The following is a 21300-nucleotide window of genomic DNA, read 5'->3' as shown; positions in this document are numbered from 1 at the left end:
TTTTTTTTAATGCATTTGAGTTATTGTAATGATTTGAATATAGTGCACCACAATAAAGGAGGGAATTCCAACAAATCGTTCCATTCTAGATATAGTTGGAGAGCACCACTACACCAACACCTTGACAATGATCTTCAACCTTCTTGGTTGGTATTGACTTAGTCGCCATATTAGAAAAATTAAAATCTATAAGAATTTTCTCTATCTTCAATTTCTTATTTCCTATAATCTTGGATGTAAATATGACTTGAGAGGGAATGTAACATAAGGTTCTTAGCTAGATTGATAGTACTTTGATTATCACAATTCACCACATAATCATCGTGTTGTGATTAACTTCATGTATTGAAATTCTTCTTTACAATAGTAGTCAAACATCATGTCCCGTTAATTTGGTGTCAATGATGGTGCAAGTATACATGGATAAATAAAGAGCTCAAATAGTCAACAATAATGTAACGCTCCAGATTTTTGATCGAAAACATGGCTTAAAAATATTTGTTTTCTTTTATAAACAATTATAATTTTTTTTTTCTTAGGAGTAGTTCATCATGTAATAAATTGAAGATGTGTCAGAAAATGACTTGATATTTATTTTTTGTAAAAGAACATAATGCAATTTACTAAAATATTATTTATTTAGTTATTTACAAAATTAATCTTCCAATTGTTAGATCGACATTCACTTACGCTCCAAAATAAAATGAATTCTCTTTAGGCGAAATTCAAAAGGAACAAGGTTGACTGAATTTAATGACGATTCAATTATTTACTAGTGAATGAAAACTCACTTCCGTATTTCTATTAAAAGTTAATGATGGAGAGTAAATAACTTTACAATGTACCACAAAATTTTTATTAATACAAAACATTCTTTTTAAGTAAAAGTCTCATTCTCCCACGCGCGTGCACCAAGCAAACATCATTCATGCAACTCTTTGAGATCATTATCTAAATGTTGGTGTAAGGGGTCAATTCATCCCACATCAAAAGTTAAACCAGATAATAAGTTAACAGCCATAAAATATAAATATAAAATCTTTTTGTAATAAAAGATTTTAAAAAATTGATTCTTTAATACTTCCTAAAGATGTATCAAAAGTCATAAAATATATCTAAGTAAATCAAGTAGCAACTCATTGTAGAGCAAATAATTAGATCAAAATAAAAATATTAAAATGTATGCAAGTTATGCATGCTCCTAAACATATATGATCCGAATATAGCCAGCCACTAAGGCGTCCACAAAGATGCATATGGTATGTCATGACAATGATAGTGATGCTCGAAATGTACAAATCACTTGCCACTTAGGCAACTACAAAGAAAAAAGGGTCATAACACAAATAACCAACCACTTAGACAACCATAAAGACAATCACAAAGACAAAATATTTTAGATTAAATTTTTTAATCACATAAGACATCACATTTATATTCTCATGGATGTTCATAATTAGAACTCAATAACTTCAACACCTCAAATATGAACGTGAACAAATATCTCAAAATCACCACTGTCATTTTAATAATCCATAAAATTTAATTTGGCTACATGTTATTGAAAAAAAATTAAAACTCATATCACCAAACATACAATTAAAAAAGAAATTTTATTCCTTTCATTATAAAATTTTCTCCATTATTGTCCTTCTAAGCATAAAAATGAACTATACATTAATGCATTTCAATAATCAATTTTCTCATATTGTCAATTTTAAAAATATAAAATTCTCATCAATTTCTTCAAGACACATATATTGTTCATAAAAATCAAATTTAAAATTTAAAATATTCAAAAAGTCAAGACTTAAAATAAAATACATCATAACAAACATATTACTAATGATATCATCATAAAAATTATAACTTTATAATTAAGTACTCTAAAATACGTAATGCGTTAAATACTTTCACTCTACAAGAAACAATCAAAATTCTTTGCGACAAAAATAAAATCAATCTTTTTCTTTTAAGACATCCAGACATCATATCAATATCTTACGAACTGCTAATTTAATATCTACCATAATTCTCCATGGGGAAAACCCCTTTCCTTAGGCACTTTCGTTCTTAACACCTTTAAATTTGCACGAGAAATAGCTCGTGAGGCAAAGATGAATTCAACACGAATCGATATTGGGATTTACGACTTAGAAAATTATTATGGGAGTGTACGAATGATAAATAGGTGTGACAACAAGAGAGCCTAATGGAAATGTATGAACAGAAGGAGTAGTCTTGAGATTGTTAAAATAAGGGGGTTTCAAAAGCTATTTACGTTGCAATATTATCATTGATTTCTTGTATAAAATGGAAGTGCACTTAATTCCAAAATTATGCTACCAATGGTTACTATTTATTTTATTTTATTAGGTTGTTACAAAGTCAATTAGGATTAACTAGTAGAGTTCACCATATGTTGTAGGGTGTCACACCATCCCTTTAAATTAAATAAATAATTTAGAGGTGTCCCATGATCCTTTTAATTTTTTATCTAATAGTTACGAAATCAAAAATTGCATAAAATTATTTTCGTAGAGAATTAAAATAAAATCATAATTTTGGTTTAAGAGAGAGGAATGCAAGAGATATGAAAAAGGAGAATAGTTTTTTTTTGTTGTCCCCTCTTAATTGCACAAAAAACTAATAATTAAATTTATAATCTTTAAATTAAAGGTGTTAAGGAGGAGAGCGAAGTGGGTGCATGATGTCAAGAATGAAGAAACGTACATTATCTAATCTCTTAATTGTTTGAGACAATGACATAAAGTTACATTATGTCAAAAAAACACCATGAATTGTCATAAAATCTTGTCATGAAGGAGAATAAACGAATGAGTCAAGTCACTAATTTTTTTTATACTAAAGATGGATGGACCATAAATATTTTCAAAAGATTTATAGGTTGAGTTTCACTAACTCTACTATCTCCTAAAATGAATACTTATTTGGTCGAAAATAAAACTAACAAACAATATAACTTCTATAAATTTTAATTTAATTAAATAATTCAATTAATATTTTATCAACTTAAATAAATCAAGCAAGATAAGAATATCACTATAGGTCACACATAACAAAATAAAACAAACATATATAACACATCAATTTCATGATTATCGAAACAAATCCAACAAACAAAAGACACAATAGTCCATTTAAGAAATAATCACGTCATTAATCGTCCCCATATAATTGTCACGTCAAAAAATTAAATAAAAATAAAGGCTATAATTATTTAGGAAAAATTGAAAGTGATAAAATTTAATTTATTTACACATAGAATAATTATTAATTAAATAATAAATCATTACAATTACTAAAAAAGACACATATATAATATTTATATTATTGGGGTATTACAACTTTTTTTGTCTTATGAAGAGGAAATTGGGGATGAGAAGGTGCATGATGTTACAAACATAGATTTTTGCTATATATGTTTTTAAACAATATGCAACACTTAAAATAACTTGTTAGTCTATCATTATTTATTTGCTTTATCATCTTGAAAACATAAATTGTAGATTGTATTTGAACTAATTTAATTTTTTTTTTTTTTGCACTTACTATTGGTGTTACCTCTAATTGTAAATTATTATGATATAGAGAATAGGGAATAATATGCTACTTGCTAACAATATATAACTCAATGATGTTTCATCGTATAAATTTTTGAAGAATCACATGCTTCTGAATCAATTAAGAAATTGCCTAAAAGTAAAATCCACCCTAAATATTTTATAAAGTAGATATCATTATCGTGTTGGCACTATTTGGATGCTACTTCGTTCTGCAATATGCCTATAATTTAAAAGTTCATCCAAAGAATATCATAGTATATTTAACTTGACCAGAATGGTTAGAAATAGTTTTATTCCACGAATAATATCTTGTTTCACGGATCAAATCTTGACAAATATTTTAGTATAGAATCAATGTCACAGGAATCTCTCTCCTTCATTAAAAAACAAAAGAAGCATATTTCTTGTAAATCAATAACCTAGTGAAAGATGCTGTTTTCATTTTAATTTAAGGGTTTGGCTAACAAGTGTTCTTACCATACTAGTTAAAAAATGAAAAATAAAAATTTTACATTAAAAAAAAAAATACTTTTAGATTTTTAAATTTCTAAATGACTTTTTTTTTATAATTGGTGATTTAATAAATACACTCGAAACACTTATTAGCATTTGGTTTAATTTAATCTTTAATATTATAAGACAAACAATTCTGAAATTTCTTATATATATCAATATCATGCTACTTGGTTGAAACACACGTTAGAGAATCATGATAAAGGAATTCAAAACCCAAGCAACACTAAATGTAGGGCTGGAGATCTTATGGGCAGCTCTGGCCAAGGATTTCATGATAATTGGTCCAAAGGTTATACCAAATATTGTGAAAGATGTGCAACTAATTGATGGGGATGGAGGAGTTGGGACAACCCTCATCTTTAATTTTTTTCCTGGTAAGTGTGGCTTCTCAAACTATTTCAATAAAGTTTGCTAAAAAGTCTAGGAAGTATTTATGTCATTAAATAATTTCAAATAAATTTATTCCAATAGATTTATGGTTGTGATTCTTGTTGGAATTGAGATCTCATCAGTTGCATGTTTCTTATTGCAATTTTGGTAATAGTTTCTTAAATTCTAAATAAAGAAAATTGAGTTAAAAAAAGTTGATGTACGTATTTGACCAAATACATTAACATGTTGCTATATATTAAAAATATTATAGTGACATTTGGATCAAATATATTAATTTTTGTTGATTAAATTTTGTATCATATTTAAGATCAGAAGAAATAGTAAGGATCACAAAGCCACTGCACTCGAAAGCCTTGGATGTGATTACAAAATAATTTTTCAAGCTATATTTATGATACAAATTTCATGTTTTGTTCAATTACAATATTGTCAATCAAATTCTTATGGGAATGAATCTCAGGTGTATCTCCTATAAATTATCAGAGGGAGAGGATTGCTGAGTTTGATGAGTTAACCCATGAAATTGGGCTGGAAGTGATTGAAGGAGGCTATTTGAGTCAAGGCTTGTCATTCTACCAAACAAATTTTCAATTATCTCAAATAGAAGAGGATAAGACTCTGGTCAACGTGAAGATTTCTTACGATCATGAATCCGAGATAGAAGAAAGAGTCAAACCAACAAAGACATCACAGTCCACTTTATTCTATCTTGATCGCTTAGAAAAGTATCTACTCCATGGTGCGCTTGAAGATAATGTTTGACATATCAATTATATGGGTGGGGCTAGTAATTCTACTTTGGTGATGATTTTTTTTTTTCTAATAAAATGTAACCGCAAAACTCATATATTAATTGTTGGAAAGTATGAGATTGTGAAATTTATGTATATTCATTGTTGGGAAGTGTGAGATTTCAAATTTAAAATAAACCCCAACATATTAAATTTCGGTAGCTATTATATGAATTGTATTTACGATACCAAATATAATGTTTTTCTATTTAAACATGAAATAAGAAATAAGAGCAACACTATGAACTAATTGATACCAAATATTAAGTTTTTTTCCTAAAAATAAGTCTTTTTATTTTTTTTACATATTCACTAACATAACTCATTAATTAAGTAATTGGACTCGAGTGATTAATGAACTTCAGTTAATAATTTATTGTTTGAGAGAAATTCAAATTCGAATACCGACTAAAACAAATATTAACGAGACTTATATTTTGGTCAAACTCTAAATTACTATGATTTTATTCTTCTAGAAACCAAACATAACATTTGTTGTTAAAATAAATTTTTTTTATCATCTATTAAAATCATTGCTCTTAATATTTGTTTTCTTCTCCTTTGATTAAAATAAGTGGTTTTTACATAAATTAGTTTTTCTTTTGCATTTTGACTGTCGTTTCATCATCTGAGTGCAACGTCATTATTTTGTTAATCGTCTTAGTGAAGCGTATTTCTCATCTTGTTGTAGTATTTGTTCTATTCATATTGATATATTTTCTTTGTTTGGTATCCATACTCCATAACATATTAAATCAATAACTTTTACATCTTCAACGTTATAAATCCAAAAACACATGTATTTAGGACACCTTCCTTTATCACTTTTGTATGCATTTTGTCTTTTTTGTAGACATTTTATCATTTTAAGCTATAACCATAGATGTTGGAATTTTGTTCATAAATTCACACTTTTAATTTTTACTACTTTAAATTTATATGATTTTCGATCGATGTAATTTTAAAAAAATGAAATTAATAAATATTTTTAATTAAAAAAAATCTATTAAAATCATTGTTGTTGGTCTACTTGGACACTTTTTGTCACCAGGTGTGGCTTGAAGATAACGTTTGACATATCAGTTATATGGGCGGGTCTAGTTATTCTACTTTGGTGTTAATGTTTTTTTTTTCCTTATAAAAATGTAACCGCAAAACTCATATATATTAATTGTTTGGGAAGTGTGAGATTGTGAAATTTATGTATATTAATTATTGGGAATTGTGAGATTTCAAATTTAAAGTTAACTCTAATATATTAAATATTTTTATAGTTATAGTTATTATATGAGTTGTATTTACGAGATGAAATAATGTTTTTCTTTTTAAATATTGATTACAATATTTTTGTTCTATTGCAACGCATAAAAATTGTTGTTTAACGTTAAAAAACCGTTGCCGTAATCTACGAGAATGATTTTCTATATATGGGAAATTAAAGTGTTGTTTTTGCCTTACGCAACGGTTTTCTTTTGAAAGAACAACGCTATTTAAAAACTATACTTGAAGCTACCTAACGGGTTTTTCTAATTTACAACAACAACCATTCTAGTATGCCTATTTTTTAATTAAGGTACGACAACACTTTATAACCGTTGCAAAAAATAAAAAATAATACTATAAATTATTGTATTTAAAAAAAATTTAATAAAACATTATTATTGTAATACTATAATAAATTTAAAAATATAGCAATTGCGATAATACAAAATTGTTGTAATATACTATAATAAATTTAATAATACCCAAATCAATCCACTAATAATACAAAACCCAAAGAACAAAATCAAACATTCTCAATGTGTCTTCAGCTGTATAAAACTACTGAACATTATTAATTTGTATTCATATCCTAGACCTACAGATAAAATTAAAGCATAGGACAACAAACAAAGTTAGAACATTATTGATCTAAATTAATAATTTTCAGGATATAAGAGAGAACACCATTAACTAATTGATTCGATAAATTCAGTTTTTTACCTCAAAAAATTAAGTATTTTGTTTGTACATATGTACTAACGTAACTCATTAATCAAGTGATTGACTCGAGTGATTAATGAGCTTCAGTTAATGACTAATTGTTTGAGAGAAATCTGAGTTCAAAAATTGACTTGAACAATTCTTAACCGGACTTTACTTATATTTTGGTCAAACTCTAGATTACTATGGTTTTATTCTTCTAGAAACCAAACATAACTAACATTTGTGGTTAAAACAAATTTCTTTATCTTCTATTAAAATCACCGCTCTAAATATTTGTTTTCTTCTCCTTTGATTAAAATAAGTGATTTTTACATAGATTTAGTTTTTCTTTTGTATTTTGACCGTGGTTAACATTTGAGTGCAATATCACTGTTTTGTTCGTCGTCTTGGTGAAGCGTATTTTTCATCTTGTTGTAGTGTTCATTCGACTCAGATTTGATATATTTGCTTTGTTTGGTGTCCATGGTCCATAACATATTCAATCAATAATCTTCATGTCTTCAACATTACAAATTCAAAAACATAAGTATTTAGGACACCTTTCTTTATCACCTTTGTATGCATTTTGTCATTTTTTGTAGATATTTTATCATTTTAAGCTATAAACATAGATGTTGGAATTTTGTTCATAAATTCATACTTTCAGTTTTTACTATTTTAAATTTATATAATTCCCGATTAATGTAACTTCTAAAACAAATTAAATTAATAAATATTTTCTAAATAAAAAAATTTATTAAAATAATTGGTATTGGTCTACTTGGACACTTTTTGAGCACGAGAGATAAAGTTTTGGGAAAGGACAATATGTGTCTTGAATTGATATCAAATGTGTCATACTTGAAAGTTTAAGTAAATTTATTTTGTTTAGGTAAATTAGTACGAATTTATCTCTTATTAAAATAATAATAAAAATAAATTTATATTATATATATATATATATATATATATATATTTATATATTTATTTATATGTGACCATAAATTCATCAAAAATTATAAAATTTCAATAGAAAAAATAATGATAGATCAGCATAATAAAGTATGATACTTAATTACTGTAAACATGTATCAAAAATAAGTTAATTATTCCACCAAATCATAAAAACATTAAATACATATGATCATAAAGTTAAAGGTTAAAACAATTCAAAAAATAAGATCAAATTTCTTCAAAAGTTCAATCCTTCCATAACACCATGTTCATCACTATCCCATCAACCTCATCAAATCCTTCCCCATATGACAACAGTTCTTCAATATTAGAATTGAAGATCCAATTATAGTTATCCACATTATCTGAAGGTAGAGGTGTGGAGGATTGCTGGAACCGACAATTGTAAAACTTGCATTCATTTCAATAATATTGATATGTTGCATCACATACTCATAATGATTAACATGTCCATCTTCAGTAGTTAGAAATTCAATATCAACTATGAAATTGGTTCATTATTTCTTGTTTCTTTCTTTGTTAACCCTATGTTTGCCATCACCTACACCAAATCATTCAGTCTTTTTTTATGCAACGAAATCCTTTTCTTGGTATGGACCTAGCAAATAAAACATAAATAAATTTAAACAATAAATTAACACTAACAAAGGAAATTATAAACTATAAACAAAGTCATTGGTTCAATTAGCAATATTTCGAATGCACTCCAATTATGCTCATATCTAGAAAAGCTATAAGTCAAACTTAAAACACAAATATCAAACCTCTTACTCTGGATCATAATCACCATACATCTCAACCATTGTGCTGGATGCAAAGTCTTCCTTGACTTTTTTGCATACTTATTATCAAAAAAGGGACCATTACAAAAATGAAAGTCGACAAGCTGTGCGTTAATGATTTCCCTAACCGTAGCATCACTTACCAACATTGACACACAATTGTATAAACCATTTTTAATCTCAATATTATCAAGCTTAAAATCATGTTCAAAGTGATATTGAGGGCTAAGATAATATGCAGCAGCATGCAAAGGCCTACGAAGCTGATTATTCTAACGTTCATCAATAATTTTTCATACCGGTTCATAGTTGCAACAAAAATAAATAACAAACATCTTATATCAAAACATTTAAACACAAAGATTTGAACTTACTATTTCAAATCATCCTTAAAGTTGCTTTGAATCCTTTTTTTGCATTGGTCCATCGCCTCATATATGTAATTCATGGTGGGTTTTGCATCATAATCCACTAATGAAGCACATCCATGAAAGGAGCATCAATCTTGAGACATACAGTTATATTCTTCCAAAAGCGACTATCCATAACCATCTTATCAAATTAATGTAGTGACCATCACATGGAGTCCAATACATATTATTTCGTTTCAGCATCAACAATTCTCCACCAGCCTTGAAATTCGCAGCATTATTAGTAACCACTTGAATTACATTATGCTCTCCTACAAATTCGACAACGCCATCTAACATCTTACACACTTTATCATGTGTTTTAGAAATATCAGAAGTATTCGATGAATTGAGAAACAATATCCCTTTAGGACTTTTCACCATAGAGTCTCATATCAACCGTTTTTTCCTATCTGTTCACCCATCAGACATGATGGAACAACCGGTTCTCTTCCACTCAGCCTTAAACTCTTCAAGCATTGCGTCAGTTCTATCTACTGCTTTTTTCAATAACTTCTCCTTAATATCATGATAGGAATAGGTGTATAATGTTGGTCAAGAAACACAACAAAGGGGGGGTTGAATTGTGTTTACAGTTTTTGAGAATATTTCGAATGGCTTAAAAAAAACTGAAGTGATAAAACTGAAATGACAAAATAAATGACTCAACAATTTTATCTTGGTTCACTACTAATTTAGTAGCTACGTTCGGTCTCTTCCTTTGAAGGATTTAATCCACTATATTTAGAACTTATACTTGAACATTTGGTTAGTCACAATGATTGTGTTCCATCTTCTCACCTCCAACTTTGTACCGTCAAGTTGTTGAGTAAAAAACAGCCACAACTGGACTGAGTTTACAAGTTCTAACAAGTTTTCTCAACTTTTATCTTAGTGTCGTCAAACCGTTGAGGAATACAATCATCTACTACTAAGTTTGATTAAATAAAGGAGTGTTTGTGGATTTCAGAATTTTCTCTCTAACTAGAGGATTTTTATAGAATAAGTTTCATATTTTTCTTACTCAAACACTTACATAAATTTGAAAAAAATTTAACTTAGTGCTTTTGTTTACTGATTTGAGATTGATTCACTTTGAAAGAATGTCGTAAGTTGTAGTGATCGATTGTGTTATTTGAATTCAAAATCGGGTTCAATTTATAGAAGCCTTTGCAGCATTGTTTTTATCCTTTAAAGTATGGTTGAATGTCCTTTAAGGAAGTGCCTTATGTCCTTCATGGTATATGTTTTTCCTTCAACATGGTGCTTCATTGTCTTCAAAAACATATCCGTTGAGTTTAATTCTAGTCGTTGAGCATAAAACTGAAACTTATAATTTTTCTAAGTGTTTTTGGAATTCAGCTTTAGATGAAATAAAATGTACTAGACCTAAAAGTATGAAAACTAGATATATGGTTTCTTGACCAAAAAAAGGAACACCAGAATCATGTTTTCTTAACAAGAGATGGGAACACCAGAGACACAATTACTGAACTAGAGGCAAGAGCAATTAGACGAGCTGACTTTTTCCAAATATTGACTTTTTTTGGGCATTGACTTTTACCAGAATATTGATTTTTTTTCTTGGCGTTGACTTTTGTCTTAATGTTGATTTTCACCAAAGGCAAGAAAGTTAGATGCTTGCTTCATCTCTAGAGGCAAACTATAAGAGAAAGTTTGACCAGAAACTTGATTGTTTCACTTTCCCAAAGTTTGTTTTGCTTAATCAAAGGTAGATTTTTCCAAAGTTTGTTTTGCTTCATCAGAGACAGACTTCAACATATGCACTTAAAGCATAATTGAATCAGAATCAGATGTAGTCTTGGCAAACCTTCTTATACCACCAGAGGCATATGCCATCTAATGTTTTGTACCATCAGATGCAGTGCTTTAGAGGCACTTTTTCATTAGTTTTGAATGCGGAATTTTCGTGACTCTTTCACCAATTCATGAGAGGATATATCATAATATCCTACAATGTTGTTTATGGTCTTGGAACTACACACTTTAGTAAAACATTAGTGCCTAAAATTGTTCTCACAAGTTGATTTTGTTATCATCAAACCAAGTAGGATAATTTGTACTTGAAACCAATATTGTTTTCACATATAAACCAATTCCATATTTTCAATATTCTCACACAATTTTGCAAAGGTTGGGTTTTTAAACAATTAAATTGAATGGCACTAGTGTAGAAGAAATCTACAACATGATCATCCGCTTCCTCCTTTATGGGTTTTTTAAGCAATTGATTAATTGTTGATTGAGTTCCAGCAGTACTAATTTTTCCATTTCCTTTAGTATTTGCAACGACCCTTCCTATTTGTTGAGACTCAAAGCTATCCATCTCCAATGCTACAATTTCTTCGTCCTCAAACAGTTCATCCATTCTTCTTTTCTTCATTGATGCATCATTAGCATCAATGACTACTTTGAGCATTAGTAATTTCACATAATCAAACACTTGTGTACAAGGTTCATAATCTTCTTTAGTTCCCGCAAGATGACGTTTGAATCTATAAATTCCTCCACTGATGATTTTTTAGCAAAAACTACATTTAACTTTTCTAGAATTACCCTTCACATATGTCCTATATTTCCACCCAATATTCGTCCTATTTCTACGAGCTTTATTCCTCCCTTATCCTTTGAAAGATGTAGCTACAGATGCATTTGTGTTGCTTTGAAACCCACCACCAATCTCATTATTAGCCATCTAATAAAAAGAATGAATGTAGTAGTAAATTGGCAATCTATATTCTAACAAGAATACAACAATAAACACACCTATTATGATGATTATCCTTAAGGTTTAAACACGACTTAGATTTTTCCTATATCTAGACAGTGTTGTTATTTATGTAAACAAAAATGGAGTGATCAAAACTTAAATAAGATTAAAAAACTTAAACATTGGAGTGATCAATGTTAGATAATGTTATTATATATTAGTAGTAAGAGTATTTTAGATTTCTATTCTCCTGTATATATACTCATTGTAACTCTATTAACTCAAGTTTGGTTCATTCTATGTTATGAAACTTTATAGTGGTTGTCTATCTTCTTCCTCTTTTCATTGTTAACATGGTATCAGAGCTTTGATTGATTTTGGGATCCACCGTAAAGAAGAGATAGACTATTTTGATAGGAAAGACAACCACCAAAAGAGAAAAGAGAAGAGTAACCCTATTCTCGATTTTGTTAAATCAGTCTCAGAAAAACATCGATTGCGCATTCGTTAACCGTTGGATCAGGCTGATTTTTGGACAGTCAATTCGCAACATTCATGTCTTCTTTTTCAACGGTCGGAAACGGCGAAATAGTTGTATTTCTCAGTGATTGTGTTTATCGTATTTTCCTATCATTATTTGTTATGGTTGGTGCTAAGGATGATTCTCTTCAAGCTGTTAGTGTTTACCTAAATGGACAAAATTACTCTTATTGGAGTTATGTGAGGAAAAAAAATTTGATTGAAAAAGATATGTGGTGTTTTGTTGATTGAACTTTTGTTAAGCCTACAGATAAAAAGGATGAAACTCAATATGCAAAAGATCTGAAAACATGCAATGTTAGTAATTCAAAAATTATTACTTGGATTAATAATTTTTTTGAGTTGTCTATAGGAGTGCAACTAGCAAAAATGATCCAACTTCCATCTTTAATTTTACTATTTAAAAAAATAGAAGTATTATTTAAGAAAATAATATCATTTTACCATAACCCAATGACTTGTTTCAACAAAACCAATACATTTAATACGATCGTTTGTTGTCGATCTTGAATGTGAACCCCTTATATGAAAGAAAGTCATGGAAAATGTTTGACCAAACGTGACTAGAATTATATTATATGTTGTCGCTATCATGAAACCCATATCAGGTATGGACATCCATTTATATAGGGGTTGAATATCAAAACTTGTTATCTTCAAAGAATCTTTGATTTCTCTAATGCTTCATTGGAAAAATCTATCATATAGACTTATATGAGAAGCAATCTCCAAGTCCAAACTATGGCGGACCAAGACTCTTCATCGTGTCCAAACAATGATGCAATAACGTGATAGCCATAATTTCCATATGTTATCACATTAAATACACCATCAATATAAGGTTGAATAACATCAGGAAATTGTCTCAGAAACAAATGTATCGAGGATTGAGATGTTTGTTTCTTTGATGAATTAGAATGTCTCTCTTTGATGATTGAGATGGTTGAGAATCAGGATCTTCACAATATTTTGCATTAAGATGCTCAAAGTAAGAAGGGTCTCGACATACATCATATCCATTCGGCTTCTTACCTTTACTCTTCTTCACTCGTCCTTTGGATTTAAATTTTTCAAGTTGTGTAACATCGAACTTATAGTTGGAAAAACAAGTTGACGCACCTTACTCTTCAACACTTTTTTTCCTATAACATCAAGTGATCGAAAGCGTTTCCATTAGGCATTCATCTCATTAGACATATCCAACTCTAATCCATATTTTGTGTCTCTAGTGAGTTCACATTCCATGCTTAATTTCCTTCATTGAATATGCACATCATCTAGAGGAGTTGATTCACCCATCAATTTATACTGTGTCAATTCACAAGTATAAGGTAACCTATATGTTCTTCTGAGAGAGCATCTACATACAAATTTGTCGATACTCACTCACTCAACTTTCTCGTATTTTACAACAATGCTTCTTGGAGCTTCTCTTGATACGAATATATTCAAACTCTGATAACATGGATTATTGTATTCATGCGCTTTATCATAGAAAATCTTCTGAGATGAGCCTCTGGTTTTTTTAAGTTGCAATCTTATCATTTTGTTCATAGCCTTTCAACATTTACACAGGTCACATATGTTGTGTTTCAACATTAACTTCAGTTTCCAATGAGCTGACTTAAACATATCATTACATGTAAATTGTCACCATCGAGCAATCCAACAATATATAGTAAAATTACAAATTCGAAGTTTTGTAGTGACATGGCATACCTGTTAGTCGTTGTGTTCTCCAAATGCATCACTTAATTTGTCCATGCATCAATAAACTTTTACTTATGAAGAGTCAACTAAATTTCTTTCACATAATCAACACACTTTATTATCGACACATTATTGCTCAAACATGTGCAAGTGTGTGATATACGTTTTTCATCCCTATAATACATAATGTTTTTCCATATATTCAATATTAACTCTTGCTTATCCTTTAAGACATATTGCTTGCATTTTGCTCCAACATTTTTGTTGACATGAAATTGACAAATCAAATTAACAGCATGTAGAAATACAATATCTACTCTTTCATTAAAGCAAGATCTCTGTTTGTCACAATTACATGAGGAAATTTGTTTTGTGTAATAAATAGCTCTTTAACGTCTCTAATGCCCAACAAAAGTTTTCTTCACGCTCACATTCCAAATAAGTAAATCCAACTACAAACGTCTTCTTTGTTGATGTCATACCAACAATTTCAAGTAATGACATTCTGTATTTATTGGTTTCGTAGGTGTCGTCCATAATCAACACAATAGAAAACAAGTTCAACAATTTCACTGAATCTGGATGGGTCCAAAAAATATCTCTAGTAACATTTGAGTCTTCTCGCTTTCTATTCCAACACACATATTATGTATCTTCAATTAATTTGAATAAATGTTGCATCTATGTCCTATTACCTCTCACGTGCAATTATATCATACTCTTCTGTTTATATATTTGCGAGATTTGAGTAACATTATTCATATTTCGATCTTGCAATGAGAGTAATATGCGCCTCGGTACAACATTATATTTTGTTAAGTAATGAACATATTTTGTGTCTTCTTCATCTAAACGTCCAACAAGTGCATGTCCCTCCAAAATATCAAGTAATTCATGGTTGTGAACTCCACAAATTACTTTAATTGTCCATCTTAAACCATTTTTTAATGGTTTTGATCTAAGCTGGAAATGACAATCACACTTTTTTGTTGAACTTTGAGTTAAACTATCAACATATTTGTATTTTCCTCTTTTGTCACAATCTAATATTAATTTATTCTTCATCTCTCTCTCATGTCTCTTTATCTGATCTAGTAATGATGACAGTCACTTTAATTTTTATACCAATTTCCCTATCCCAATTCATAACAGCTTCCAGTGAATCAAATATCTGAAATATATTATAAAATAAATTATAATATATTTTTATAATATTAATATTAATATTAATTATAATTATTCATACTTAATATGTGTCAAAAACATTTGTAGTATCGATGCGTGTTTTATTACATAATAGTAGCGGTTTATCCATATTTGTTAAAACTTATATAATTAAAAAAAATTTAGGTGCGTACTAGAAAAAAATTTCACAAGTTTCCGGTACAAATGAAGTTACTAGAAAACTTGTAAAAAAAGTTTTCTAGTAATATAGATTTTCAACCTTCTATACTAAAAAACTTTTAAAAAAATTTCCGATAATATTTGTAAACTTCAGTACCGAAAATCTTTTAAAAAGTTTTTCCAAAATTTTTGAAAAACTTTACTAGAAAATTTCAATTGTTTTGACCAAAAATCTTTGAATAGTAAAAAAAGTAAATTAAAGAAGGCCTAAAACGGAGAAGTGCTGTCTGTATATTTGAAGAAAGAAAAGAGGGCGCATAAAGTAATTTATAGGTGTTAAAAGGCCCAATAATCAATGCAGAAGTAGAAAATAGAAGTTAGAATAGCAGTTTCAGAGAATAGCAGTTTCAGAATTATTTTTCTGACATATAGAAGATCTTAAAACATAAACAATTTATTTTATTAGTATATAGCTATAATATTATTTTTAATAATACCCACACTAAAATACTATTATTTTAGAAAAATAAATAAATATCATTGTGATAGTTTATATTAATCACTAAAGCAATCAAATATACAGTTATCATAGTAAAGCAAATACTCATTAAAAAAAATAATCACAGTACTACTAGTATATATGAAGGATAATTTTTATTAACACAATAGGTCAATGGATATGTAGTTATAATTGTTATCTTATTATTAAATATGAGATGAATTAGAAATTAGTAGAATATAATAAAAATAGTAATTTATTTATTTATATTTATAAAATATATTTTAAAATATAGAAAATGTAATTTTTATAAGAGTAGTTTTTCTATGTAACTATTATATATTATATATTTATTTTACCTACCTAATAAATAAAATATAATTATTTAATTACTCGTGATTTTTAAAAATTTAAAATTATTTATTAAGTAGTATCATTAAAAAAAATTAAACATAAATGTATTTTATCACTTATTTATTTATTTTTAATATTTTTTGTTAAATTATAATATTTTAAAGTATTGTATATTAATTTGGAAAAAATAATTTATAATTATTTCATAATATTAATTGTTATTTAAATATAATATCTTTTATATTATGTTATAATAAAATATATATTAAATACATAATTATAATATTATTTTATTTATTATCACATACACATCAAACACTAAATATTATAATATTCATCTTGTTAGTATCTTTATCCTTATAACCTTATAACGGAATCTTAAATTGTTATTTCTCTATTTATTTCTTGTTAGAGGATTGAGAAGCATCTATTGCAGAGATGATTGGTTGAGAAGGATTCAGTGTGAATTGGACATGGCGATGGAGAGGAGATATGTTTGATTGGGAAGCTGGGCAGTTCTACTATATATGCAACTCTATTAATTAATGTCATTTTCTCTTCCAAAATAAAATACATTCAATTCATTCATTAAAACAACAAAAAAGTGTACAATCCATTGAATCACTTCAAATTTAAGTGTACAATTCATTGGATATTTTGTTTAAAACAATAAAATTCATTAGATATACTATATATCTTTTATGATTGATTTTGTATTCACCATAATACATTAAAAATTAAAAGTAAGAACAAGTATAATAATAAAAATAATAACATTTAACTAAATAATACTAATAACTCCAAATTTATTAAAACAAAATAAAAAAGGATTGGTGGTTTGTGGTGAAGCTCAAACGATCTTGGCGGTGGTCCACGTCAGATGAAAAGTTGCAAGTCGTAGACTTTTCCCTTTTCCATGTAAACCCATTATTCAAGAAGAAAAATGAACCATAATAAATATATGTTTATAGAGGTGTAAAACCATCATATAAATATGTACATCGTTCCTTTTTGAAGATGTATGATGCAAGTGGCATATTACGTTTTTTCCATTAAAAGCTTAAGGTTTTCTTTTAAAAGAAAACATGATATTGATTTATTTAATAGAAATAACTTCGATTGAAAATAATGCATTTAAAAATCATTAAAATTAAGAATGATGAATTTAAGAATAAATTTGTAACTCATATTAATAATATAAAATAGAAAAATATTTATAATTAAGACAAAATCTTTAAATATAATAAAATTGAAATATTTATAATACTCATACATCTAGAGATATAATGTTAAAGACATTAAATTTGTATTGATATTGAATTAAAGTTTAATTTATCAATATAAATCAAACAAACACTACAATAAGATAGAAAAAATAAACAAATGTTATACTAAAACAACGAAAAAAAAATATTATACTTAAAACGATAAAGTCATAAAAAAAGGAAATTAAATATATATAAAAATTATTTTTTGAGAGAAAAAATATGAGTAATTTGGGTAAAAACATACCCTAAACCACCATAGGATGAAGAAGAAGGAGGAGAAAGAGTGACGGCAAGGTTTTGATGTTCACGACGCTTCATTGAAAGCTGAAGTTGTTGCTACTAGTTCGGCATATGAAATGCGACAAAGTTTTAATGCATTTGTGAGTAAGAGTTAAGGCTACCTAACAAATTATGCTCCTAGTACCCCAAAGCAATGGCAAAATGGATCACCTTCCCATATGACCATCAAATTATATCCGCAATCACTTGCAACATTGTCACATTGCATTCTTATTCACTCTCTTCCTTGCTCTATGTCATTTGATGCTCCTCGTCTGACTTTGTTTCTCATAAAAAAAATTAATTTTTTAATTCATCGTCCGACTTCTTTTTGTATGAGTAGTTCTTTGGTGTGTATGGACTCATCGATAAGTTGGTTTCCAATTTGACCGATCAATCTAATTTTCATAACATTAGTTGAAACGAAGTATTTAAATTGATTATTGAAATCATAACATTGTATCAATTTAGTCTATCAAAATTATCATTATTTCAAAGAGTTTAATGACCATTTACGATCTATGTAGATTTTTATATATATATATAAAAGTTTATTTATAACGGCAATTTAAAGATAACTGCAAAATACTTTGATCCTGTAAAAAATTAACACTTACGTTACATGTTTTAATTTTTGTATATGAAGTGATCTCCAAAATTCAAAATGGTAATCAAATTCAACCTTTGGTTAATTGTAAAGATTAAAATGAAATTAAATTAGTCATATAAGAGATTAATTTAAAAACAAAATAAATAATGACAGAGATAAATTTGATTGCATGGTTAAATATGATTAATATTTAACAATTTTAAAAAGTTGATAATGTATGAAATCAGTTTGATACAATACTATAATTTCATTATTTACTCAATACTCAATTTATAATTATTGAGAAAAAAATTATTCTAAAAATATTTAGACTATTGTACCAAAATATGATATTTAGACTTTTTTTTTGTCAACTTATATTTAGACTTCAATTTGTGTATTTTGCTCCAACCAACTAAATTCTAATATGTGTGTCTAATAGTAGGTGGATCTTCATCAAACTCTTATATTTGTTGATTTATATCTAATTTTAATTTTAGATAATGTAAAACACACAACCGAATTTTAAGATTTGATAGACTATAATTAGGGGCAAAAATAAGTTCGACCGTCTAATTTGTCTGATCTGACCTACTTAATAAAAAAGTTAGACTTATAATTTTTTTAAAATATATTAATTTATATTATTCAGACTTAGGCTTATAAAAAACCCCTGATATACTGATATATAGATTATATATTATTATTTTTATTTTTTATTATTATTTATTAATATTAGTATTTGTTATTTAACATTTGTTAATTATTGGTTTATTTTGTTTCTTTGTTATTTTGAAAGGTTGTTATAAACTTGCTAGTTATGATTTTATTAGATTTGGTTATAATTTTATTAGTTTACTTTATTTTTATTATTTTATTAGTTTTTCTTATATATATAAAAGATTAGTTTAGTCTATTTAAGAAAGTGTAAAATATACTATTTAAATATTTGAATATGAAATATATTTTTAATTAGGGTAAAATAATTAATCGTATGATAAACTCAGAAATTTCAAAATCTGATTTTACGTGGCGTATTTCCACCGCTAACTATATCAGATTCTCCCTAATAGTTTACTTCCTGAGAATTTTATTAGTTTACTTTATTTTTATTATTTTATTAGTTTTTCTTATATATATAAAAGATTAGTTTAGTCTATTTAAGAAAGTGTAAAATATACTATTTAAATATTTGAATATGAAATATATTTTTAATTAGGGTAAAATAATTAATCGTATGATAAACTCAGAAATTTCAAAATCTGATTTTACGTGGCGTATTTCCACCGCTAACTATATCAGATTCTCCCTAATAGTTTACTTCCTGAGAATTGTACTGGGCACCCCCCCCCCCCCACTTTTACCTCCCACCCCCCCAACTATAAGTAAAAGACCATACTGCCCCTAATTTTAACTATAAAACCCTAAAAAAAAATACACTTTCCTTTTTTCACCCATTTGTTCAAAACTCTGAAACATCCGATTCTCCCACCCTACCAAATATTCGAACCTTTCACACATTCGAAGTGAAAAATTAAGGAAATTTTGAACCTTTTGTTGAATGTCAAAACTTCGAAGCATGATTTTTTTCAGATTTTTCCAGACATTCGAAACTTTCGTTGAATGTCAAACTTTTAGAAGCCTTTTTTTTTTCCAGATTTTTCCAAAGTTTTGAAACTTTCTTTGAATGTCAAACTTTCGAAGTATGTTTTTTCCAGAAATATTCAACCTTTCGAACCTTTCATTGAACTTGAAACTTTCGAAGTTCAAAAGTTTCGAAGGTTTTGTTGAAGGTGAAATATTCAAAATGTAAAAGGTTCGAGCATTCTGAAAGATTCGAAAAATCACGTTTCGGAACTTTGAGATTGATGCAAAGTTACGAAAATATTCAAAAGTTTGGTTTCCCAGTGAAAGTTTCGAAATGTTTTTTAGGTTTTTTTAAATTTTTTTTCATTTTTTTTTAATATTGGTATATTGATATATTGCAGTGCCTAGAATGAGAGGTGCCTTTGGTCAGATTATTCGTAACATCATAGGTGACAGACGTGATGGTGTAGAGAGAATTCCACCAACAGCATCAAACAGACGACGCAACGAAGCAAATCGTCCAATTAGGCAGCGTCGTCGAAGACAACAGGAGGTCCAGGACGATGATGTTGACTCCACCGAGCATGCACATATGGAGGAGGATGTCCCTCAGCCGCCACAAATGGAGCAGACCGCTGATGATATTCCTGATACTTCTGCACATCCTGATGCTGATGAGTCAGATGATGCTGATGAGTCGGATCATAGCTGACAGACGTGATGGTGTAGAGAGAATTCCACCAACAGCATCAAACAGACGACGCAACGAAGCAAATCGTCCAATTAGGCAGCGTCGTCGAAGACAACAGGAGGTCCAGGACGATGATGTTGACTCCACCGAGCATGCACATATGGAGGAGGATGTCCCTCAGCCGCCACAGATGGAGCAGACCGCTGATGATATTCCTGATACTTCTGCACATCCTGATGTTGATGATTCAGATGATGCTGATGAGTCGGATGATGCTGCTGATATTGAT

General features: G+C 28.3%; 2 protein-coding genes across 2 annotated transcripts in view; one reads left to right on the top strand and one right to left on the bottom strand.

The window, feature by feature from the left end:
- The first annotated feature begins 4062 nt into the window (after positions 1 to 4062).
- Positions 4063 to 5452, top strand: LOC101508211 (phytohormone-binding protein-like). The gene is made up of 2 exons (XM_004515339.4): positions 4063 to 4477; positions 4957 to 5452. The coding sequence occupies exons 1-2, from the start codon at positions 4297 to 4299 to the stop codon at positions 5256 to 5258; spliced, it is 483 nt and encodes a 160-aa protein (XP_004515396.1). The 5' UTR covers positions 4063 to 4296; the 3' UTR covers positions 5259 to 5452.
- A 15651-nt stretch (positions 5453 to 21103) lies between these two features.
- Positions 21104 to 21300, bottom strand: part of LOC140918736 (uncharacterized) — a 3881-nt gene continuing 3684 nt past the window's right edge. The window contains exon 3 of the mRNA XM_073363530.1: positions 21104 to 21286. Coding sequence (XP_073219631.1) covers positions 21104 to 21286 — 183 coding nt within the window. The remainder of the gene's footprint in view (positions 21287 to 21300) is intronic.

The sequence above is a fragment of the Cicer arietinum genome, chromosome 7, assembly GCF_000331145.2.
Source record: "Cicer arietinum cultivar CDC Frontier isolate Library 1 chromosome 7, Cicar.CDCFrontier_v2.0, whole genome shotgun sequence".
NCBI classification, from domain to species: Eukaryota; Viridiplantae; Streptophyta; class Magnoliopsida; order Fabales; family Fabaceae; genus Cicer; species Cicer arietinum.
Note: the sequence above shows the minus strand (reverse complement) of the source record. Positions and strands in the feature narration are given on the sequence as shown.

What these genes read in the sequence shown, in the direction of transcription:
- LOC101508211 (XM_004515339.4), top strand. Translation starts at nt 4,297, where the DNA reads ATGATAAAGGAATTCAAAACCCAAGCAACACTAAATGTAGGGCTGGAG. An exon ending in CATCTTTAATTTTTTTCCTG is followed by an intron (nt 4,478 to 4,956) that starts GTAAGTGTGGCT and finishes AATGAATCTCAG; the next exon opens with GTGTATCTCCTATAAATTAT.